The sequence below is a fragment of the Mugil cephalus genome, chromosome 6, assembly GCF_022458985.1.
Source record: "Mugil cephalus isolate CIBA_MC_2020 chromosome 6, CIBA_Mcephalus_1.1, whole genome shotgun sequence".
NCBI classification, from domain to species: domain Eukaryota; kingdom Metazoa; phylum Chordata; class Actinopteri; order Mugiliformes; family Mugilidae; genus Mugil; species Mugil cephalus.
The window spans coordinates 26,197,449-26,222,649 of NC_061775.1; the positions used below are offsets into that span (position 1 = coordinate 26,197,449).

A 25,201-nucleotide genomic window follows, 5' to 3' on the forward strand; every position below is an offset into this window, starting at 1 on the left:
TCAGCTTCAAATAAAATTATTAATGCTAAGCTAAGCAGCTCCTTGTCTAGCTTATATTTCATGGGCAAACATGGGAACAGTGTTCTTGTGCTTCTCTGCTGTAAAGAATAAATATTCATCAATGCAAATATTAACATTCTTTGAGGATATTTTCTTTGCATCAGATGTGTTTCATATCTCGAAGTATCTGGCTAAAGTAATAACCAACTGACTTGTAGATGCACCATGTGGAATGTGTGATGTGCCACCGATGTTCTCATTCATTTGGCGAAGGCTGTGCCACTGAGACCGAGATTAAAATCTTCCACCGTCATTGCTGCAAGTTGATGTTTATATAGACAAACAGCCTCTGTGTTACATCAGCATCTGTGCAAACTCCCAAGTCACAGTTTGATCCCTCAATTATCAGATTGCCCTGTCTAATTGGACAATGTGGTTTCCCCGGGGACTGGGCTTTGCCTTATCACAGAAATTCTTTCTGCCCTGCACAATTTGGTGAGATAAATGTAATGGTATCAGTGTTCTAATGCGTGCCTGGGTGGTCTCTGTTGCATTTCTAATGATGCTGCGCCTTTCCCAGAACAAGTGGAAATACCTCAGTGATGCACCGTGAAAAGAGAGACGAGGAAAGAAGTAAAGCTCCCACCGGGCGTTCAAATTCTCACACAAAGGACACAGACACTTCAGAGAGGAGCATGCTGGCATCGTGGATTCTTAGATTCACTCTAAATAAAAAGAAATTTAAAAAATCATTAGCTGTGGTCACACCACATAGCTCACATTAATTGATAAGCACCTTTAAGGAGATGGTCATCAAAACAAACTAGTTTATAGTCTCATCATTACAACTTTGTTTTAGAAGTTTATTAGAAGTCACGAAGTTTCAAGAGGCAACTTATTAAGGCATCAAATATGCAGAAAGTGTTACTCACTGTCATAGCATCCGGATGCTGTTATAATAAAGTATTATTTAGTAAGATGCGTCTTAATGAAATGACATGACTTAAAGAAACCTGTGGCAAAGATACCAAGCACTTTATCCATGTAAGTAAAACCAAAGACTATGGTTTATATATGTATATATAAATATATCTTATAATTTGAATGTTTTTGGGGAAAAATAAAAAAGAAAACACATTTTTTTTAGCAAGCACATTGTTATTTTTATTGATATTGTAACAGCTAATCAAAAAATAGATAGATAGATAGATAGATAGATAGATAGATAGATAGATAGATAGATAGATAGATAGATAGATAGATAGATAGATAGATAGATATGATTATAATTATATTAGATTTTATTTGATTAAATTTGATTACATATGGTATGTTGCATGTTTGATATTGTTCTTATTTATTAGACTAAGACAAATTATGTATGTATGTGCACACACATGTGCGAGTGTGATTCATATTCTGAATCTCAATTAATTAATTAAAATGTTTGCAAAAAAACAGAGTCATTATATTTACATATTAATAAGTATTTTATTTTATTTTATTCTAAAGGAAGTGACTGACAACGGAAAGGCAGGAAGTAGTCTCGGGATACAGGAAGTGGTCGCTGCAGTCAAGCCGCTGTCTACTGTAAGTTCACCTTTTCTTTAAGATATTTTCTCGTAACTTGAGCGAGTAGCCCAGGTTGTATTTAGTGCATGTCAGGCAGGAATATGAGGCGCTTTCTAAGGTTAAAACGAAGGCAGGTGACACCCTCCGCTGACGCTTCCGGCGTACTGAATTGGATCGCTAGCAGAAGCTAAGCTAACGTTAGCCGTCATAAATGTCAACAAAGCAGAGGTCTCTTTCTCTAACACCACTAACGAGTGGTTTATTGTGTTGCACTGAGCGCGTTTAACGTGTCTGTGATAGTCAGCGTTAGTAGAGAAAGCTGGCTAGAAGGTTTAATGTTGTTTAATGTGCAATATGGAATCGCTAACACGGTGAGCTTCGCCAAAACCCGTTGAAGTTTATGTGAATTTAAATGTGCTGGTCGTTGTTTGCTCAGCAGAACACATTTTACGACTTCTTCCATGTCAGGAAGTGCTTCTGGTAATTTCGGCCACATTAATTGCTTAAAAAATCATATTTTTTTTCCTTCTAAGCTGTGTGTACATATGTTTCCCTTATTTCTTGCTGGTCTCATTTCTTACTTGATGCTAAAAGACTTAAAAGTACATTAAGCTCACCAGCAAATCGTCTTATTAAATAATCTGTACTTTTGTGCTGACAATTACCTCAAATTGAGGCATTCCCTGCCAGCACTGTACATCAAACACCTCCAGAAACCTACCTCTTTCACCCCTCCACATCATTCTCCAACCAGTGCTTCGACTTAAATACAGCTCTGTAATTATGATAACTTCAATCGACACACATCTTCTCGTTTCATGCAGACAATCTGCAGTGGTTACTCAATGTCACGTGGCATCTATAAACGACTTCTATAAACACAGTGTGAAGTATTCCACAAAAACTACAATAAGTACTTGTTTGCCTATTAAACCGCCTATAAAATCAAACAAATCGCACAAATCATACAAAAAGCATCACAGTAAACTAGTTTGACTCGAAGTCCAGTTTTTCTAAGACATGCTGATAAAGAATAAACCTTGAAATATTGAAATATTTTAAATGAGCTACCACAACTTGATAATGTGTGACTACTACATTGATTTTAGATGAAAAAGTACTGGTTTATTTTTAATGTAAAATGCCTTTAATCCCTGTTTTAAGTATCGGGACTGAACCAAGTTATTTGTTTATCAGAGCTATCACTTCTTCATTGGCTTGTGTTAAAAACTGAATATCAAGGGTAATATTTTGGAGTAACATTCTGTTATGCTGATAATTTAAATTATCCTAAGGTGGGAATGATAATCATCGTTTCTTCCACACAAATATGTGCTTATCTCTCATGAGCTTGGAACCTTAGTCAAAGTAAAACTCTGTAAAGTCGCTGATTTTAGCTCAGTGCATCTGTAAGGCTGTAAGTACTCTGATTAACCCGCGGATTATTGTCTTGACCAGTAGTTTTCATTTTATAAGTCATATAAAACCCTGCTTGTATCATAAGACTCCGTCAACACTTGTAAGAACATGGAACAAATTGTCATGATGCATCAGTTTAATAAAACTACAAGTGTTGCTGGAGTCTTGATCTGTTCAATTTCCTTTTCTTCTTGGTTGTAGATGAGAATCCACAAGGAATACAACTTCACATAGGGCTGGATTAAAAAAAATAAAATAAATATTAAATATTTGCTTGCAAACCATCCAGTGTTTGTATACGTCTTTGTTGAGGGGTAAAAATTTATTAATATTCAAATAAAATTCGAAAGTGTTTTATGATATGCATGTGTAAAAATAAGTATTTGTTAATAAGCCATTCTAATTATTATGGATGTATCTGCAGTATCGATTGATGTTTCGCATTAAATGCAACTAATAGAGGTGATTTAGGCTGATTTGAAGGGGCAGAACATGACTGATGATGATTTGGTGTCTTGCTCACAGACGCTTCGGCATGTGGCACATTCTGTGTCAACAAAAATAGTGAGTGTAAATAAGTTGTGTTTTGTCTCTATTACCGAATCGAGACTTTTCACCCTGACTCCTGAACGTCACTCAACTCAGGAAGACACACAAATATTCCCCGTGGTCACATGAAGAAAGGAGGCTTTTTGATAGGATGTTGGTCTTGTTCTTCAATATAAATATTAATATAATATAATAATAAACTAGTGAAAAACCCGTTATTTCTGCCTTTCTGAATGCCGTATTTGGGTTAGGCTCCACCTTTACCCTACCCTTCTGTACCTCTCCTCCAAAAAAGACTGTTTCAGATAAGTGGTTTCACAAGGCTGATCCAAAACATGACAACAGCTACATCTCTGAGAGCAATGTCAGGCCCGAAAGATGAAGTGTGGGTGTATATTGGATGAAAAAAAATTAGAGGAGCAGTTTTTGAAAATTGAAATATCTCTAATTGAATCGATATTGAATTATCATTCAGGAAACCAGTAGCCCTATAAGACAAGTATATTTGCACACACTTTACTCAAATGTCAGCAGATTGCTTAATTTATTCAGCCAGGTATCAAATTTGACATAAAAAGCATTAAGTCTTTGCATCTGAGAAGCTGGAAGCAGGGAATATTCAGTATTTTTGTTTAAAATAAAACCGTGATAACGTTTCCTAGAATTAGCACCCACTGATAAAATGAAATGAACTGTGTAAAGCTTGATTTAAACTATTGTTTTAGTATCTTTTAGTGTCTGAAATGCCAGTAGATATGTTGCTCCACTAATATCAACAACGTCTCAGCCTCTATAGTATATTTAGTTGTACTTTTAGGCTTAATTGATTGATTATACGTGAGAGTGAAAGCGAGCGGTTGATTGACGAGCTGATAGTGATCTGGCGCCAAGTCCTAGAACTACGTTGTCCATCATTTGTGTTGACATCTGTGCTGGCGAGTCCACGGTCTGTGTATCACTTCTCCTTTTCTTCCCCAACGTCAGCACTACTACTCAGCTGGGGGAAGAGGAGGTAGAGGGGCGGCGGTGGTGGTGGTGGCAGGGGCAAGGCTGCGCTGATCCATTTCCTGTCCCCCTCCTGGGGCTCTAATTGAAAAATTTGGGTGGCCCTGCTTGTTTGTTTTGGTGGAATGCGGTGGGTTGTGTTTTTTCTTTTTGAGGCTTTTTCCTCAGTGCCGCTGCTCCGTAGACCTCAGGGTGAATCGAGTGACGGGGGTCAGGCCCGAGCCTTGTTTGTCTGTTACCCCCCGTCTGCTCTCTGCAGTCCTTCCCCACCTGGTTGTAGCCTCCTTCCCGCTGACAGGCTTGTCGAGCCACTGGTCTTCACGCTATGGTTTCTGTGACCCAGTCAGACGTGGACAGACAGATGGACACGCAGCAGAACGAAGGAAGCAAGAACTCAGCGTTCAATCAGTCTTAACAATGGACGGTTAAGAGTGTAAAGATCACCTCAAATTATTATTTTATTTCAGTAGTTTTTGGATGCAGCTTCAGCTTTTCCATTTCATGTACAGGTTTATGTTTTAATGCATAAAATAATTGTTAGCTGCAACCTAGGGCTAAAACATAATCACGTGTTCACAACATTTTCTACTGGTTGAGAGAGGAGTTAATGCAGTAGATGGACTATTTTACTGTGATGATGAGTAAATATTGTAGAATAATCCCACACTAGTAGTAAAGCAGGTTTGCCTGCTGATGTGGAAATGATGAGGATATTTACAGCTCTGAGATAAAATAAATAAATAAATGTTATCAAGATGAAATGAAGAAACGGTGCCGATTACAGTGTCATGTATTTTGACATATTTATTCACATTTGAATGTATTTAAACTGTTGTGTCTGTAATGTTGATAGCAGCGCAGTCGGCTACTGTAATGATTCTAGTTCGTCCGCAACATTTTTTTTTTCTCATTCATAAAAAGCAAAAATTGGGGACACTTTCAGGGACAGCTTTAGCCGGGGGACAGCTCATCCCAATTGGGGACATCAGGTCTCCCTAAAACAAACCCAAACAACTGACACGGCACCTTTTTTTGGCACAAGTCTTCTCGTTCTGTTGCTTCATTTTTTTGAACCTTTCCATTTTCACCACATCTTGCAGCACCATGTTTAGAAACATTGACCATTGAAAATGGTCGGGTCTGAAACAGTGTCTCGTGGTGCAGCGTTTTAAACGCCGGCATATTATAAATTCATATCATAACAAATATAAACACCGGTTTTTGGTATGAACCAGTATAATCTCCAGCCCTATTTTGATGCGTAAAATAATTGTTAGCCGCAGCCCAAGCTAACTATTTGATTAATTCGTTATTGTTTCAGTGTAAAACGTCACCTTTCTGCCTTTATTTCTATATATAATATATATATAACTTTTTGGAAACAGCAGTTTTGCAAAACGTCCGTTTAGCAGTGAAGGTAAAGAATTTTCACAGCTTTTATTTTTAGTCAAATCAAAATAATTGGCAGGTTAGTTGTAGCCGAAATAAGGGTCAAACTTTACCCAACTTCCCCTCAACACTGTAAATATTTTTAACATGCAATCAAAGCAGGTGCTGTGATGATGATCTTGGCTCAAACCGTAGTTGGAGTAATTAGAAAGCGATCAAAGCTGCTGTGGAAAGCAAGCAGAAACTCAAGTGTGGTTTCAAACAGTAATTTTAGCCGGCAGGGGCAGTAATATGCACTGAGGCCAAAACTCCAAAAATAAGAGATAGAAACGATTCCAAGTGGATAAAGAAAGGCAACTTTTGAACGAATAGTTCAGCTTCAAAGCGCCGTCAGATGTTTCTCTTGACAAATAGAAAGTTATTTGCATTAAATGTTATTAAATTAGCTTTCTGAGCAGCTGATATGTTGATAAGAAGAAAAAAATGCCTTCAGGGATACATTTAAAGAAGATATTAAAACAGGCTTTACATGATTTATTTGTGCTAACACCTTAATTTTGGTAAACATGGATTATTTTAATATATTGACATCCCCTAATAGAATTACATTAATGATCAGCTTAAATCCTAACACAACCTTTTAATTTCTAGTGTAAGCGCTTGTGTTTATAATCCGTAATAGTATGTATGTGGATGTTTCCCATGCATTTCTTTTTTCTTTTTTTTTAAAGTGCTGAGCAGCTCAGGGCAGCTCGAAGGTCCAGACTGCTCCGTTTCAGCATGTCACTGGGCAGAGCCGTCTGTCTCCAGCTTCTTAATCCTGTGAAAACATTTTCCTGCATTTGTGGGCCTATGCTTCGTTTTTCTGTTTATTGGTGCAGGATTTTTTTTTTTTTTGTATGGGAAATTGGGGGACTCCGTTTCACGAGGCATAACTCTGCAAAGCACTTGAGACTGACAAACAAACAAACAGATAGCCCCTAAAGATAACAAGAACTGTTGGCAGGCCGTCACCAGGGAAGGTTAGCGAGCCTGAGGCGCAGTATCCCGAGCGCTTTGTCCCCCGTCCCTCTGTCACGGAAGAGTCTCCATGATGCACTGGGACCGGGGCTGCTCGGAGGCTCGGAGATGCTGACTCACTGTGGAAGAACTCCGTCAACCGGCCAGCAGCTCGTAAGCATCACGTCCCTAACAGACCCTGCGCAGTTCACGCTAATGTGATCCATTCGTTTGCGACGCACAGTCGGGCGCACGTTACGGTACGGGGGGGGGTAATTTCTGGCTATCAGCCACGCTGCCCTCTCCACATCTTAGAGGCATGTGGTGGCCCCGGGTGTGAGCGAAACACTGAGGGGGGATTGTTTAAAGCTCCACCCAGCCTGTGTGATCAGGCCAGTCATCTCAAGCCGGGTGATGTTTGGCTGGCTCTGTGCATTCACAGGAGTCAAGGGGGGGGGGGGGATCTTTGATGGAATCTGGTGTTTGTGTAATGTCAGGGAGCTCGGACTGAAATGGTGTTAGTCTATATATGTGTGTTCTGAGCCGCCAGCGTAGTGAGTTAGATCCTCTGATGGACGACGGAGGGGGGTTGAGGGGTGATGAGCTGTCTAAATGGGTCCCTTTGTGCCCACTAAACCCATCACACTCTCTCCTGCACACACACACACACACACACACACACACACACACACACACACACACACACACACGCATGCACGCCAATCACTGCCATATGTGAATCACCTTTGAGCGCCGTATGATCTAAAGTATGAACGCCTTATTCATGAGATCGTCACGTGTGTGTGTGTGCTGATCTGCCGAGGAGATAAACGCTCGTGTCTGTTGATTTTTTCGTGTTTTGACTGTGTTCAGTTATCAGAATGAAACAGCATCTAAAGGTCAGAGGTTACAGGTAGGAAATGTACTGTTTGTTGAGGTATTTAGACGACTTTTAAGGTTCGCCTTTTTTTCCATTTCTTGCATTACTTTATAGTGAAGCTGGGGAGAGAATGAGGAAATAATCCAGCAATGACTCTTTGATTTGAAGCAGCGACATTGCAATTAAGTATTATCACTGTTAATGAGGTTATTTGTTGTGTAAAATTTTCACAAAAAAAATTAAAGCATCCTTATATATTCAGTTTACAGTTACATAAAACTGATTAAATGCACTGCAGGTAACACAAATTATGACGGTATCTCGGTACATCGCAGTTTGTTCATGTATAATCACATGTTCACAACATTTTCTCCTGGTTGAGAGAGGAATTAAAGCAGTAGATTATTTAAAGATAGTCTGTTTTACTGTGATGATGAGTAAATATTTAAAAATAATCCCACGCTAGCAGTAAAATAGGTTTCCATGTCCCCACGTTAGCACTGACTGCTGATGTGGAAATCAACCAACACGGCACCGGTGCACTTCCAAATAAGTAATGTTCATAAATCTTCTGTCTGTCGACCACTATATGAGTCAAATTAACAATATTATTCCACTAGTAATCAGAGGAAACTAATCAGAGGAATTGTTCCTTGCATCTAATAATAGTTTTTTTTATGCTAATCAACATCACTTTAATTTATTTTTTGAGGTATTGTTGTAAAAAGCAGATCTTTCTGTATTTGTTGTTTCATATATAACACATTCATGGTAATGAGGGCACATTTGGCCCTATCAGTCCTGGGACTGACCAGTGACAAAGATCAAATCCTACCTCCTAAATGTAGAAACGGATTTAGTGCTCAAAATGCATCAATATTAAAAGTCTTTTTTGCTGTTTGCTGTTGAATTCCAGTTACTTTTCAGACACGTCTTTCCAGAGTCTACATGTCACCGTCAAGTAATTTTTTCCCAAGCATCTTTTGTCATTCTATAAAAAAAAATAGAGTCACCGCTGCCACCTAAAAGCCAGACAACTGAGACTGCTTTTTTTTTTTTGTTGTCGTACCGAGGTATGTTAAAATGAAACGGTTTCATGTGACAACAAGATTTGTTTAGAGCTTTAATTAAAAGTCTGCACATTGTGTCTGCGTATCCCAGCGTTGAGCCAAGGAAGTATGGTCACTTGTTAGAGTATCCCAAGCCTCAAGCCGAGTTCCACAGCTACCGCACAGATTAGAGCCAACCCTGCTGTTTGTTAGTCCGCCTCCAAGGAAAACAAACCTGCCTTTTTAGCCCTTTCACCAGAGAGACGGGCTGCGGTCGGGGGGCTAATAGCATCATGGTTGGAGGAGAATCGAGCAAGAGAAAAGAGGATAAATCTGGTTCTCTGCTGTCATTGATTAAATTTAGCCTGCGCAGAACTACACGGCTTGACACATGCTGGAAGAAAGTGGAGTATAATCTTTAGGGATCTTCTAATGCCCCCTAGAGGTTAATACCTTTATCCCTCGTGTGGAAAAATGCTGCCTACCTCATAAGTTTCCAGTTGGAGATTCAGAAACCTCTTCTTTTGTTTTCCTCTCCCTGATACTTAAAGGAAAAAACGAATTCACAGCTAAGCCCCGGCCTACCCGAAGTTATAGTTTCTATTACCTTGTTTGCAGGGTATTTGAGATGGTGCATGGCATGAGACTTGTGCAACAAATGTTCCCTTTTCGTGTCTGGTGCATCGTGTGCGCATCTGTGCGTGCGTGCGCGTGTGTGTGTGTGTGTGTGTGTGTGTGTGTGTGTGTGTGTGTGCACGCCGGTGTTATATAGAGAGGGGTCTGGGCAGTGTTCCCGTGTCCATGCACAGCCCCCAGAGTAAAGTAAACACAGCGGCTCTTTTCTCATCCCAGCCGTCAGCAGGCTCTCCCCAGGCCCGCGCCAGAGACCACACACCCAGACCACACATGCACACACATGCACGCACACAGCACATACACACAACACACACACAACACACACACACACACACTGCCCCAGACCTCTTTGCAGATCCTTCCACAGCTCAGATACACACAGACCACACAACACCAGCTCGGGCCCCTCGCACGCAACCTAGCTGAGCTGTCATTCTGCCCAGCGTGTGTGTGTGTGTGTGTGTTCGTACGTACATGTGTGTGTGTGTGTGTGTGTGTGTGGGCAGGCAGGCTAGCTAGCTGTGTGTTTGTGCACGTGCATTTCCAAGATTACCAGGGATAGGACAGAAACACTCCTGGAAGCAGAATCTGAATTATACAAAATAAAGAGCCCCGTCCTCTGCCCCCTTCGCCGCTCCCTCTCTAAACATGTGGGATTGATGAAGGATATACCCAGCTCTTGTTTTTAGGCCTGTTAACCTCTTATCTTCTTCATGTCAAACCCATAGCCCCCTCCATTTCCTCTGACAAGCAAAGGGCAGCGGCACAGCGACGTGAGGTAAAATCCCGCTGGAGGTTTCTCGTTAACACTGAGATGTCAGGGCGATCGGGGAGGAGAGCGGGTGTTAGGGCGGCGGGGGGAAACTTTCCCAGAAAGTGCTCCTGCTCTTTGGATGGAGTTTGGAGGTTTCTGGGTCAATATATGTGCTGCTGCTGTTCCTCCGCCTCCTGTTACCTTTTTAGTGTTTTTTTTTTTTTATGTTCATGTGCAACAAGCCAAACTAGTGCATCTAAAAATGATTTAGCTCCCAGCTGTTTAGTCCGTTTTAAGTGGAAAGTTGGGGTGGAACACAGAGTCGCTCTGCTGATAGATGATTATGAGGGCGGGCTTTGTGCGGTGATGGACTGAAGAGGAATAGCTACGTTGTCGCGCGCGTCATCTGTGCGGCCGTGGGCTTGGATTTGTTCACAATAAAACGGTTTGCTTGGTTGGAGGACTGTTCAGTTGCGTGCTGAGGTCATTTTTTTTTTTTTTCCGGGTGAAACTGTTGTCCCATAATAAAATCCAAATGACTATGTTACAGCTACACTATTTATTAAAACCTGAGATGTCTGGTAAGAGCGGGCGCAGGGCCTCATTGTGTAATGGTGAAAATCAGGTTTAAGTTTGCCTTTTTTTTTTCTTTTCTTAAAATTATTCAGTAAAATTGATTTTTTTTTGTCTTTAAACGGACAAAAAAATAAGGAAAGTTGAAAATTCTTCAAATAAAATCAAAATTTGCCTTTTAAAGAAGTGGAAAGTGGTTAAATTAACTTAAAGAGTTACTTTAACTTAACTTTTAAAGGCTTAATTTCTTTTTTGACTGATAAAGGACGACCTAAGAGTCAATTATCGAGCAAAAACTCCTTTCAAACGCAACGTTTTGCCATATTTCTCGGCCTGTTCAATCTCCTTAGCGGCTTAGTCTGTTTGATAATAAAACAATATGTCGATTCAGACTAAAAGCAGAACAAGCTGCAGCTCTGAACGTGGCTCCACGGCTCTCGATGGAGGCACTTGCCGCTGCAGGGTGTTCCAGGAAGAGTCTTTAACCGGTAGACTAATCAGCGCTGAGCTCTGTCACTTTTTATTTCCTCTGATATTAGAGCCGCTCGTTGGCTCTTGGAAGTCTCATTGCGTTTCAGTTGTACACCTACACCCAATTAGTGGCCATATTAGTGTGCAAAGGGTGACCACCGTGAACTCGCATAATGTCCGGTCCGTGTGAACCTCTGCATTGTTTGTGCAGAACGTGTTTTGGCTGCGGCGCAAAAGGGCGGAAGCTTTTCTCGAGCTGCTTCGGAGACTCGGGATTGGTCAGCCCTTTTTTTTTTTTTTTTTCAGACCTGGCAGTAATTTATTAGCAAACATCTGTGCTGCTGAAATACATCCTTTCATTTTTTCATTTGGAATCTTTCCCTCTCTTCCTTTACACAGCCCCGACGTGAACTGATTTGCATGGGTGCTCCTTCTTTGGTACCATAATCTGTACAGTATTGTGTGGGCTTATGTGGAATGATTGCGGAGGCCAGGTTTATTTATCCTGCGCTGTGAGGTTTACATTCTTCCTTTCCTCCCTGCTCTCTGTCTGCTCCTTCATTCTTGGCTCCCCTCTCTATTTTTCCTATTATCTGAGAGATAACTGCTGCAATGCATACATTGTTTGGAGACCTACAGGGTGGGAAATGAACTCGAGCTGCCAGACGAACGCTGCTCAGGTTTTAGTTTTCGCAGTCGGTTTTTAAGTTTTCTCTTATCCCGACTGCATGTGGCTTTAGTAAAAGCTTCTTATCGTTCAAAAACAAAACAATTTACAGCATTTTATTATTTATCAAGATCATATTAGACCCTCACGCTGTCCTAAAGAGTATCATAACCTGATTTTCAGATGGTTCGTTGAGTGTGTTTGACTTTGTCCGTTCCTACAGAAGTTATTTTTCTTAGTGGTAATTTAACCTTCTAGAGATTTAGCTAACAAATATTTTTTATTGCTTTTAAATAAAAGATTGACTGTGGTTTTTAAATTGTTTATGTGCTGGATAAACTAAATCAAATCAAAATAAATAGGAAAAGAATGAAAAAAAAAAGAATATCAGAATATTGCTTCTCTGTTTTAACTTTAATTAACAGATTTTCCAAACATTTGAGTAATACTCCGTCAGTCGGCTAATTAATTGACTTTGCACAGTTTCTGTTTTTCTGACCGCGTTCCTCTCTGTTTCTCCTCACGTCCAGGTGCTGATCGGACCAGTGTTTTTTTACGTCCGTCCCGGGCCACCATGTCTCGTGCCCGTCAGCCCCCGCTCGTCACGGGCATCTCGCCCAAAGAGGGTGCAGCCTGGACCAAAGTCACCATCCGTGGAGAAAACCTGGGCACCGGCCCAGCTGACCTCATTGGTAATACATTCATAACCACACAGCCAACCACACACAGCTCCGTCTTAGTCAAATTGTTTCTACGTTTGTTTAATTTCTTAACATACATTTCTGTTACACAACATTGATTTTCACTGGGACCGACTTCCACATTTGTCCTTGTCTCGTTTTCGACGTGCTTCCCCCTCCACGTTTTTTTTCCTGCTAAAATATGCGTTTGTGTAGGTGCGTAAATGAATTTGTCAAGATAAATCTGCGCTGTTTGGATTTGTTTTTAGATCAGAGCACAGGTAGGAATATGCCAGATGTCAACACATGCGCGAGAATGTGATTAACAGTCGTTTGCGTTGCTGTGAATAATTATTCTCAGGTGATGGATTTTCATTTCTTATATCACTCTGTGGAGGATTTTATGAAAATATCCATCAACGGACAAAAGCAACCGCTTTTTTTTGTTATGTTTGTATGACACATAAGTGGACAGGACACTTTATTTTTCTTCTTTATTGTGCATGTAACAACGACAACAATAATAATAATAATAAAAAATTATTATTATTTAAATTTATCCTACATTACACATGTACGTAACATTATAAAAATTATAAAAATTACTTGTTTAAACTTTAAAATTTTAAACTTAATTTTACTGTTTATTTGTACAATTTGAAATACAATTTATATATTATATTATATTATATTATATTATATATATATATATTTTTTTTAATATCAAAAATAATTAAATTAAATTAATAAATCATTAATAGAATAAATATTAATAATTAAATAAAATCTTTTTATTTATTCAGTTGTTAATAAAATATTAAGTCCAAATACATAATATTTTTTTATTTAATTCATTATTTAATACGTAAAACTTTTGTAATAGTACATTTTAGAAATTGAAGATATTTTTTAAAATGCTCTGATGTGAAAATAGAGTTACAGTTAATGTCGTTCTTTTAAAAAAAAAATAAATAAAAAAATTGAAAAACCACGCAGGTGGACGACCTCCATCATGTTCTTATTTGTTTTCAGCGTCACACTTTCTCTGCGCCGATATTTTCCTTCACAGTCGCCAATTCCTCCCGTACCCTACTGTTGTAATTTTAGTGGAGGGTTTGGAAAGAGGGGGCCAGTCCAGAGGACTCACACACTTGGCAGGGCCATGCTCTGGCCAGTGATACTGGTCTATTTCTGACCGTGAATGTCCCTGGGGCCTGGAATTAGACATTTAGATGTGCACAAATGTGTGCTAGTGCTTATGTGTTCAAACAAAGTGGCCAGCTGAGAACAGAGGCAGGAAATGGGGCTCTAATGGGCATATTATTCACGCTTTTATGGGCTATTTGTTGATCAGCTCTTGCAAGCTCTTATAATGTTTGATTACACACACACGCAAAACTTTCTGAACCCCCTCAGCTGGAAACGTCAAATGAATCCCCCGCGTCTGTCTTCTCGTGCCCAAATAGTGTTCGGGAGGATTTAAAAAGAGGCTGACAGATGTAGGGGCCGAGTGCACATTGTGCCAGTTAATGAGCCACTTAGCACTGAAGTGTCACACATTAGCTTATAAAGGAGCTGAGTGAGAGGAAGGAGGATGAAGGGCCACCCACACCCACCCTGACCCCGACTTGAACTCTGACCCCCGGTGACAGTTCGACTAAACTCGCTGATAGACGTCGGCGTTGTCTAGTTGTAGATCATCTGTGTGTGCGTGCTGCAGTTTTGCTTGTTTGCTCTGTCGCCGTGCGTCTGTCTGTATCGTTCACCCTTTTCACCTCATCCCTCTCCCTTTTCCCGTCCCAGGTCTGTCGATCTGCGGCCATAACTGCCTGCTGACAGCCGAGTGGATGTCGGCCAGCAAAATAGTGTGCCGCGTGGGCCCTGCCAAAGATGACAAGGGGGAGATCATCGTCACCACCAAGTCTGGAGGTTTCGGCACCTCCACGGTCTCGTTCAAACTGCTCCGGCCGGACAGGATTGGTAAGGCTCAGAGGACTTCAAATCAACACGATCGCGTTTTTTTCTATGTGCCGAGCAGCAAGAGCGCATAAACAAATTAGGGCTGCTTATAATTATTAATCACATTACTGCACTGAATGACTTTCTTTTAATAATTTTGTCTAAAAAAATGCAAATTTAGGTCATTTATACTGAGATTACACATTTGTCCCAGAGGAATACGTCATGTGAGAAAAAAAAAAAAAAAAAATCCCATACCAGGATAAAAACAAGAGAAACCTCAATGAGATTTATTTGGGAAAAAAATGCATTTAACTAGACAAAACATAAGCAACTCCAGAAAAAAAACAAGTGTATCAATTTGATGACACATGAGCTGGAAGGTCGACAAAAAAAAAAGCAAAAAAAAACAACTGAGAATAAAACCACCTGGGCAAGTGTGATTTGCTGATTTCAGCCGCACATCAATGATGTTGCTAAAATGAGCTAACAATGTTTATTTCACTTTAAACATTCTGACTGAAAACTGATGAAACGCACGCACACACGTGTGATCCGCTGCAGCCGGCCACACATCAGCGATGCTGCTAAAATGAGCCAGCGGTGTTTATTTTACTTGAAACATTCTGATGCATGTTTACAATATTACAGTTGGCCTTTTACTAATATACTAAAACTTGTTTTTAATGTCCTCCTCAAAAATCTGGTTCTGCCTTGCAACACGTTTCTGTAGGTCACGTACGTTATTCGGATTACTTGTCTTTTATTTACTTCTGTTATTATTTTGCGTTGTGTGTTTTTGACGCTGCTGCTGTGTTGAGCTACTCGACATAGGAGAATTTCAAATAGTATAATGAAATAGCATTTTAACACGGTTAAAACATTCAGTGAAATTAAAAGTAAAGTTTGGTGCGTCGCTGTATAAATGTGTTTTTTCGTGTCCAGAGTCCGTTTGAAAGGCTGTATCTGTGTGTGCGGGCACATCTGGAGTGTGTTACGGCGCTCGGTGACAGTGTCTCGTCTGTCCCGTCCCGTCCTGCCCCGTCTCGTCCCACAGGTATCCTGGACCAGTCTGCGGTGTGGGTGGACGAGATGAACTACTACGACTTGAGGACCGACCGCAACAAAGGAATATCCCCCCTCTCCCTCCGTCCCAGCAACCCGCTGGGCATCGACGTAGACAAGTACGGGCCCCGAACACGACACAGCGGACGCACACACACGAAAAATCGCTCAGCACAATCACACCACCATAAACACAAGTTCTCTAGTCATTGAGTCATGGTTTACAACCCTAAACAGAAACAAACTCTCCCCATATGCCGGCGTTTGAAATATTATGCCAACACAGCAATGGCTGAACAGCCTCTAACCGCTCCACACAGGGAGTGGAAACACAATAATTGTGTATAAAGCAGTGGACGGCGATAGAAGGAGGTTTGGAAAAGAACTGAAGCAGCCGACCCACACACACACACACACACACACACACACACAGGCCTCGGACCAGGCGGCGTGGTGCTGCCTCCCACGTGCCCCGGCTGGGAGCGCCGAGGTTGTAATGTATAGTTTGTGTTGTCAGGTTCTGGCGTTTCTGGCCCGGTGTTTGTTTGGTTTAGAGGGGCCGGGGGCAAGTGACCGCTCGTGGCCAGAGACGAGACCCCGGCCGTAAACAGGCCGCACCATTCACTCGCTCTCGGGGATGCGTTAAACATCCATCCGCGCGTACGCGATTCATTCTCTCCGGCCGCGTTCGAAACGCGCCGTCTGTGCGCCACCGGTCGGAGCTGATCCGCTGTTTTATTGGTCAAAAAAAAGCTGTTGTCTGTTGTGTACATTTTTGTGTAGTGATGCCTCTGGAAAGGTTTCTCAGCTGTGGCTGTTTGCACCAGCTGTTTATAATGTTCTACTTGGCGTATTGATTAGTGTTTAACAAGTTCAGACAGATTGATTACTAATTAGGAACACCCACTAAATATGAGGTGTTTGTGACAAATGATACAGCGAAACACCTGATGCTGGCTGTGTAATAAAGCTGTCTGCCGACTGCGTCCATTACAAAAGTTGGTCTGTAGTAGCCAGAGCGCACACTCATCTCTTCTTATTTACCTTTATTCTAACACAAAACTACTGAAAAATGACTCTACTAATCATTAAACACACGAGCGCGGTTGTGCAGTGGTTGTGCAGTGTCGTCTCGCAGTAAGAACGTTTTGGGTTTTTTGGGTGGAGTTTACATGTTTTCCCAGTGACTGAGTGGGTTGTTTTCCTCTAAAACATGCTCCTTGGGTTAATAGGTGATTGTAAATTGGCTGTAGGTGTGCACGCGAATGTGGATGATGGACTGGCGACTTTTCTACCCAGTGACAGCTGAGTTAAGCTCCATCCACCCTGCAACCCTCTGAGGAAAAGCATTAAACTTCTACAAACTAATAAATCATCTTTCAATTCATGCATTTGCCACAAGCAGTTTCACATCTAACAGAATTCAATATTTAATAATAGTAACTTCATGTATGTAGTTTACTTCTCCTGCTCTGGTTTTCTGCCTGCGCACACGTCACCAAGCGTGTTCTCATACATGGATTTGCTGTTTCGCAGAGTTAAATACTGTTTGTGTGTCGGTTTTTCTACATGTGTGTGTGTGTAACTGCAGAGTGGGTGGTGGTGGTGGTGGTGGTGCTGGGGTTTGGTTTGTGTAGGCCACAGGTCATTAGTAGAGATCAAGCTTCCCTAATGAGTACTGGGTCCTCCAGGGGCACCCAGGCGTCACACACTGCACTTCCCACGCCAGGCTCTCCCAGCCTCTGCACTTCCTGGCTGCACACTGCCCCCTGCTGGAAAACATGGCGCATTTCTTTCTCCATTTCCCTGTGGACTCACAGTTTACCATCAGTGCAGTTGTTTTGTTGTTTTAAGATCACCATGGAGTTTTTCTATTGTTTACGTATATCTGCACACTGCACATTTTTATAATAGTTCCTCGTCTTTTTTTTTCCATCTACCTCCTTTCAGGGGCAAAATCCCACAGAAAGACGTGGAGCTGACGTTCCCAGGAATGAGTGGAGACTTCACCAGCGAGAACTTCTCAGCCACCTGGTACCTAATAGAAAACCACGCTGGCTCCAGGTAGGTCGTTCTTTGTGACCGAATCTCTCACGCCTCTTAATAAGATCGTGCAGCAAGGGAAGAAGCTAAAATAACAGTTGAATACACCGTCCTCTTACTGGAACACGTCTGCTTTTACCATATATTTTGTGAGATGCTAATAGGCTAAACTGAGACGGGGAATTTATTCTCACTGGCACTCCGACTAGCATTAATGCTAAAAATGGCTGCTGGTTTCCTGAGAAGTGTCTGCTGCCTTTCCGTAACATACCTCTGTAGCAAATGCGATATTTGGCAGGTAAATCCTTGGTTTGCGAAGGCCACTGAGCGTTAAAGCAGATGGCAATTAATCAGTAAATGAAATAAAAAAAGCTGCTTCCAGCTTCTGAACTGTGAGTAATTTCAGTTTCTTTTTAATCTTCACATCTTCACCATAGTATTTGGACTGTTGGTCCGACTCTGACCTTTCACGATTAGTCAGCAAAGTGCATAATTAAGTGGTTTTATATATTTTTGACATCTTTGACTGCTCCGTACATCACTTGGGTCAACATGTGTTGTTTTTAAATGTGCTTTATAAATTAACCGACTTTGACGTTAAACCGGGAGTATAATTGAAACATTAATTAAAGTGGTTGTTAGTCACAGCCAGTTAAAACAGGGGTGGTGGCATTTACTAAATCCAAAAAAGAAAATGTGTCAGGAAGACGGAAGAAGAGGAGGGGGGTGGAAAACGTGTTATGCTCGGTTTTATGGCATTTATTTTTAGTTATTATTTTGTTTGCCAAACGTCCACATGGGCAGTCGGTTCATCACAGAACAGGGAGGTACGTAGACAAGACAGCCCGCTGACCCAAACCGCCGTCATGTCAGGGCAGAGGAGAGTTATTTTGGACTCTCCTGGCTTCCTCCCCTCCCACCCCCTGCTTAGCCTTCCAATAACCCAGACCCCAGGATCCAGCACGACCAGGGGCCTCTGTTTGGACCTGACTGGGCGACTGTTTCTTCCTGAGGAGGAAACCTCACTCAGGAGACTGACACACAGACACACGTACTCACAGAGCCCACAAAACACAAAACTAAAAAATACATCCACGTGTCTTTGCACGAATTATTCGAAGGCCTTTATTATTGGTGAGTTTATTTAAAAAAAAAAAAAAAAGAAGGAGAGAACGTGATCATTAATTGCAGCTTTTAATGTGTCATTTTCTTTTCACAGTTTTGAGCAGCTGAAGATCGCCGCCAGTAATCTAAAGAAGCAGGCCACGAAGAAGAATGAGGGCAGTCTGGCCTATGTGAAAGGAGGCCTCAGTACGTTCTTCGAGGCTCAGGATGCTCTGTCAGGTGAGAGGCATTAACACATTTCTGCGTGCTGTGGAACGGCACCAAATGATCTAACGATTAATACATCAAATTTTCAAACAACCGCTCTTCGTCTCCGCCTCAGAAAATGGCTCTTGATTTTTGGACAGTGTGCAAGTGTGAGATTTTTTTTTTTTTTTTTTTTTTTTTTCCCCCTCCGCCGTGTGGTTTAGCAGCGGTTGATTAAAGAGGCTCATTTGGACGCTGTGTGAAAACCATCCACTTTGGGCCACAGGCTGCGGCAGCCAACCACAACATGGAGAATTCACCGTCATCAAAATTAGATCAGCTCTCACCTGTCACACGCAGGCTCACTTGACTCTAACGCTCATATTCACACACACTCCGTGACCTTCAGCTACCAAACACATCTCAAGGTAGCAGAGAGTGACTGCTGTCGCTCTGCCAGGTACCTCAAATCAATTGTTCACTACATCATTCATACTTTTGTCTGTTTACTCTCTGCTCCCGCCGTAGCCGCTCAGTTACTTCCCCTTACTATTTATACGTGCACTTTTTTTTGCCTCCATCATTATTATTATTGCTTTCCGTGTGTTTGTGTGCCCCGGTTGGAAGAGAGGCAGTGTTTTCATTGTTAGCGGCTGAATCTAAATAAACGGAGCAGGCAAAACACAATGCAAGCCAGAGTATTAGGACTGATAACTGCTGATAACAGGCCCAATATGACCAATGGGAACAATGCGCAGTCATTCTCACGTTCGGACTGAGCGTACCTACTGTGTGCCCGCTGAACCAATGGGAAATGTACAGTCCCCGGGGATGGAGGAAGCAGCAGCGCACCATGGATAGACTCTAGTGACCCACGGGGACATGCAGCATGTGATGCTTTTACAATCCCGAGAGGCTACAAAGATTTACCTCAGCTTGGATATAAGATTTTTTTTGGTCCTGCTATTACTCTTGTTCTGCTTGTTCAATCAGGGATGTAGATGTATTCATTTTTGCATAATATCACCAAAAGAAAGTTGCCTTTATAAATTAAAGGCAAATTGGTCTGGTCAAGTCTAGGTGGGTGCTACATGTCTAAGTAAAATCCACATGAATGAATGAACCAGGTCCAAACGTTCCCCAGCAGAACATTGAATTGTGGTCGATGTTATTTACTTTTGCTGTCAGTGGTCATAATGTTAAGCCTGATCGGTTTATACTGAGTTAGTTGAAGCCAAAGATGTTGCATACGTGAAATATTTGATGCCTTCAGTTGTTACATCAGCAGAACCCATGCCCATCACTAAACTTCATACAGACTGTTAGCAGCTTAGCTACTGGACATCGTGGAACATTTAGCTGCTAATGGGCCACGTATTCACCTCCAAATGGAGAGTAAAGGTTGTTCTTGCTTTATCATGTGGCTAGAAATGATAATATTTGTACCATTTTTATCCACAGTATCTCTCAAAGGACAAAGAAATCAACGGATTCGTTTTGAAAGGATAAATCTGATGAGGTCTTTATCTGTTAGCACTTGTAGCCTGTTTCATCGGGACGTTTTACACGCGGTTCCTACTATAAATTTCCGTCTACGTTTGGTTTGTTTTTTTTCCATGGTAACTAAACATAACCTCGGGTGTAGTAAGGTATCTCGAAAGTAGGTGCTCTCATGGTAGCTCGGGAAAAGTACAACAGTTATGAATTCACACGTCTGTTCCTCAGACTTGCACAACCCCGCTTCCAAAAGTCTCATATTTGGTCGAGCAGCATGACTTAAAAGTTAATTTCTGAACTTCCTGCCTCCTGTCCTCTCACTATGACTCATTACAGCCCTACGGCATCCTTTCTGGGCCAAGAGTTGGCTCTCAATCATAAAAAAATGAATTTGCGGCCCAGAATGGATAGCTCAAGTGGAGATATTTTGTACACTAGGTGTGGCCAGCCAAACCGACATACCAGCCGGCACGCTGCAAGCGAGGCGGCCAACTTGAGACAGCTCTGCAGTACTCCGCTGCCAGGCCTAGTTAGCACAGCTGTCCGAGCAACTGTGAATCCTTTCTTTGTCTCTCCGCAGTGTTTGGCAGGTCTCTGTTGTTCCGAGTCGGTCCAAATGAACCTCACCTGAGAAGCAGCTGTAAGAATTTAGAAAGCGAGAAAATTAACGGGGTGCTTATGTGCCGTGTTAGAAGTTGTTTCCAGCTCTCTCAGTCACCAGCACAACATTCTCGTCTCCTTCTCGTGTTTATTTTCAATTCTGCTTGCGTGTGAGATTTTTTTTTCTTTTTATTGATGACTTTAATAGAGGTCTGGAGTTATTTTTTAATACAAGTGTACTGCCGCTGGTGGAAGGTGGAAACAGGGATGAGAGGCCAAATCCTGGAGAAAGAAACCAGTCGGATAGAGAATGTTCAGAGTTAACAGCAGGAACCTGACTGGAATATCTGTTATTGTTTCTGCCTCTCCCCATGTCGCCGCTAATTGCTCCGTAATTGCTCTGCAGTGTAGTTAACCACCCTCCTAAAGAAATCTTAACATACTCTTGAATCTGAAAACCACTTGATCAGATGCAGGAAGAGCTGGAGGAAGCATCTTTTAATTGTGGTGCATGAATTCATTAAAAGGGCATCACAGCACTTAAAGTTCCTCAAAATGATGGAGTTTTTGTTAGTTTTGTAAAGTGTTATAGTGTTTTGAAGAGATTTGTGCAGAAAAGGAAATGAGAATAAAATATTAATCTGTTAAAAGGAAGCATGAAGGTTAAATACTGACTTTTTAGTTAAAAATGGAAGAAGAAAAAGATTTAACTGTTCAGATTTAAGTGAAAAGACAAAAAGAAACAAGGACAAGTTAAACATTTACTTTCTAAACTGCAGTATTTGTGAATTCTGTGGACAAAATACAACTAATACCTGGTACGTTCAAGATTCCCTTTACTTTCCTCTGTGGTTATTGAGAAGTGGAAAGGGGTCAAACTGAAATTTGGATCAAACAGCACATAAAAAAACGTCAGTTTAAGGAAGTCACAGTATCATATTTAGCTTAAACGCTTAAGTTTTTGGACATTTTAAATGTGAATTTCTGACTTTTCATGGCTTATATTGGCTCTGTTTTATGGTACATTTAAGGTCAAGTGGTGCAGAATGTTTAGTTTGATACTTGCAGGTTTCTGGGTTACGCAACACGCTGCTCATGACTTAAAAAGGATCATTTTTATGGTTAGGAAAATGGTTCTGTAAACCGTCCATGTGAACCGACACAGACTGGTGAAAGAGATGGAAGGTTTTGGCTGCGGTGGCTGTTTGGTCGCGGAGCCTCAGTGACAAACTGAGCCGCGCTCCCGAAGGCGGCGACGCTGTGGCTGATTGACCGACTGACAGTCCGTCACAAGCTCGGGGGGCCGTCGCTGCTGAAATGTTGAAATTTTTTAGCTTTTTCATTGTTGTGCGAAGAGGAAGTCTCCCAGTGGTGCAGGAAACGGAACGGCTACCGTGTTCCAAAAAATGCAAGATTCCCAGGGCCTATTCCCCGAGTCCCCAGCCCCAAGCAGGAGTCAAAACATCTCCCGCTTTAGAAACCAGGGACACTGTATTTTTATTCTTATTCTTTTTTTTTTTTTTTTTTTTGTCCCTCAACGGTTCCAGGAAGTGAAGCGGGGAGCCGCAGCTCTTCCTCAGGTCTTGGCTACGTGTGTTATCCGGACCCTGACCTGATGTTTAGGTTAACCGTGACGTCACCGGGCCCTTTCGGTGTGTGACAGTCTCGGAGGACACACAGCTGGCAGCGGGGCAGGAGGAGGACGGGGGGGGTGGTTTTGGAGACATGAAGCAGACCCGCAGTGTGTGCGTCTTCCATTGTGTTCAGTCTCGTCAGTCCTAACGTCTGCGTGCTTGTGTCCCAACCTGCATCTGGCCGCACTTTCTTCTGGTCGAGAGTGACGCCCCGGTGACGTCCGCGCTGATTAAGCGGTGGTATGTTTGAACAGTGTGTTTTAGGAATACCTCAGCCCCTGCCTTGAGGCTTCTGTCTGTCAGAACGGACCCACATATTTATTTACAGAACTTTCTCCCCCCCCCCCCCTTCACTTTGCCTCCCGCTCCCTCTGCTGTCGAGCTCCGCTTACAGCCGGTGTTGTTGTGCGGTAGAACAACTGTGGGAGAAGAAGGAAGACGGAGAGGAAATTGAGAGGATCACTATCATTTTTTTATTTTATCATCTTTTTTTTTTTTTTGTTACCTTTTTCCTGCGTTCACTTCATTCTTTAGATTTCTGCTCGTTGCATATTTGAGCCGCTTCACAAGCACGCATGAGAAGGTCTCCTAAACCCTCTCCACCTCTCTTCCACTCTGTCAATAAACCCACACTGCAGCTCTCAGCACCCAGCTGCCCACTACTGCACACCATTTATTTATTCACTGGGGTAGCTCCACCACTCGCTTTTTTTTTTTTTTTTTTTTCTCCTGTCTGTTTTCTCCTCTCATTCCCTCTTTTCAAATCCCCTCTCCCGCGTAAAGCTCTTCACGCTAAGTGATGGATACAAGCCACCAGAGAGCCCCCCCCGCCCCCCTTTTCTCTGTGCAATAATCATTTTTGGCATCTAGACCTCCGGCTCTGCTCTCCCCGAATGTTATTTTTCAGACAATTGAAACATTTTAGATTCACATTACCTCCAGGTCAGAGGGCGTCAAATGTCCCAGGACCACCAAACTGTGCTGTTAATGGCTTCGGTCAGGTTGAATTGATCCGGTGCAGTCGCCACTGGGCTAAGGTCGTGCGCTGGTTTGCGTGGGAAACGGGCCGGGCTCAATAGCAGCATCTGTGGGTGGAGAACCAGCGAGGTTATCTCCCATCTACCATTAGGGAAGGGCCTGTTTATTGTTTTACCTTCAGTTCCTGAAATTGAAAATGTTCCCGTATTTGGAAATGTGTTACTCTCCAGTTTAGGAAACTTTGTATATCTATAATATTTTCTGATTTCTTAGCGTCATCCATCTGTGATTTGGATTAAATTGTGTTTTTGTCCTTTTTATAATGTGAATTAATCCTGATTTTTTTATTTTTTTATTTCTTTATTATTAAAGCTATCCACCACAAGCTGGAATCTGATGGCACAGAGAAGGTGGGGGGATCAATGACCCAGCGCCTGGAAAACATCCTCAACAGTAAGAACTTTGTCAGTTCGGCTTCAGCTCTTAATTAAACATTTATTAAATTAAGCCTAAAAACTCACAAACACACAAAAAAAATTATAGAAGAGCTCGAAGTGAATATGATAAAGAGTCGCATTTTCTATGTTCACCTTTGCAGGCCGTGCTCTCGTTAGTGAGGAGTTGCCTCCGCGGAACCTGTGTGCTTGACTTTCATGTCATACATGATAATGGGACTGTTCTAATGGAGGGTCAATAAGCCGGCCCTTCTCCCAGAGTCTAGAGTAAATAAACCTCCCAGTCAGACATAGCTTTCATCCTCCGAAAAACCCGGGCCACCGTTCACCACCGAAAAAAACCCACGCAGCCAAACACGCGGCGCCCGGTTAGCCAATCGCTAAAGGTTCCTTGCGAAATGCCAGCTTTAACGACGACTCGGGTCGGTGGGTAAAAAAAATGTGAAATATTCCTCTGTCCGTTTCTCGCGCTGTTTTTCCTTCGGGGATTTTGTTTTGGGGGTGGGGTTTTTGTTATGATTAGAGGAACTCGAGTTTTTTTTCTGTTTCACAGCACATCCCGGGCCACCCACGAAGCCGGCTAGTCCTACAGAGAGGTTCCACAGAGGCAGCCTCACTAAGAGATAGCACTCACTTTCTCCTTAGCAGCTCAGTCTCTAGCCCTGCTCCTCTCCCTGTGTCAAATAACATCCAGAGCAGGAAGAAAGCCAGAGGCCGGGCAATAAGAGGGAAATGTGGAATCGGCATTTATTTATATAGTATCCCAGTTTCTCATTTTCTGCCCGCCTCTCTCACTCACTCTTTCTCACTCCGTAGAAGCGAGCGATACCGCAGATACTCTCTTCCAGGAGGTCTTGGGGCGGAAAGACAAGGCCGACTCCACACGCAACGCACTCAACGTCCTGCAGCGGTTCAAGTTTCTCTTCAACCTGCCATTCAATATCGAACGCAACATCCAGAAGGTACTTTGCACGAAAAACGGTTGTGCAAAAATCGTGATTTACACCAGCACATGT

The 25,201-nt window shown here is 42.1% G+C and overlaps 1 protein-coding gene across 1 annotated transcript in view; it reads left to right on the plus strand.

Annotated features, from left to right (window-relative positions):
* Nucleotides 1-1,529: 1,529 nt before the first annotated feature.
* The window catches only part of exoc2 (exocyst complex component 2), a 47,827-nt gene continuing 24,155 nt past the window's right edge, over nt 1,530-25,201 (plus strand). The window contains exons 1-8 of the mRNA XM_047587545.1: nt 1,530-1,590; nt 12,494-12,655; nt 14,447-14,623; nt 15,660-15,786; nt 17,618-17,731; nt 18,930-19,054; nt 24,103-24,183; nt 25,002-25,147. Coding sequence (XP_047443501.1) covers nt 12,538-12,655; nt 14,447-14,623; nt 15,660-15,786; nt 17,618-17,731; nt 18,930-19,054; nt 24,103-24,183; nt 25,002-25,147 — 888 coding nt within the window. The 5' untranslated portion in view covers nt 1,530-1,590; nt 12,494-12,537. The remainder of the gene's footprint in view (nt 1,591-12,493; nt 12,656-14,446; nt 14,624-15,659; nt 15,787-17,617; nt 17,732-18,929; nt 19,055-24,102; nt 24,184-25,001; nt 25,148-25,201) is intronic.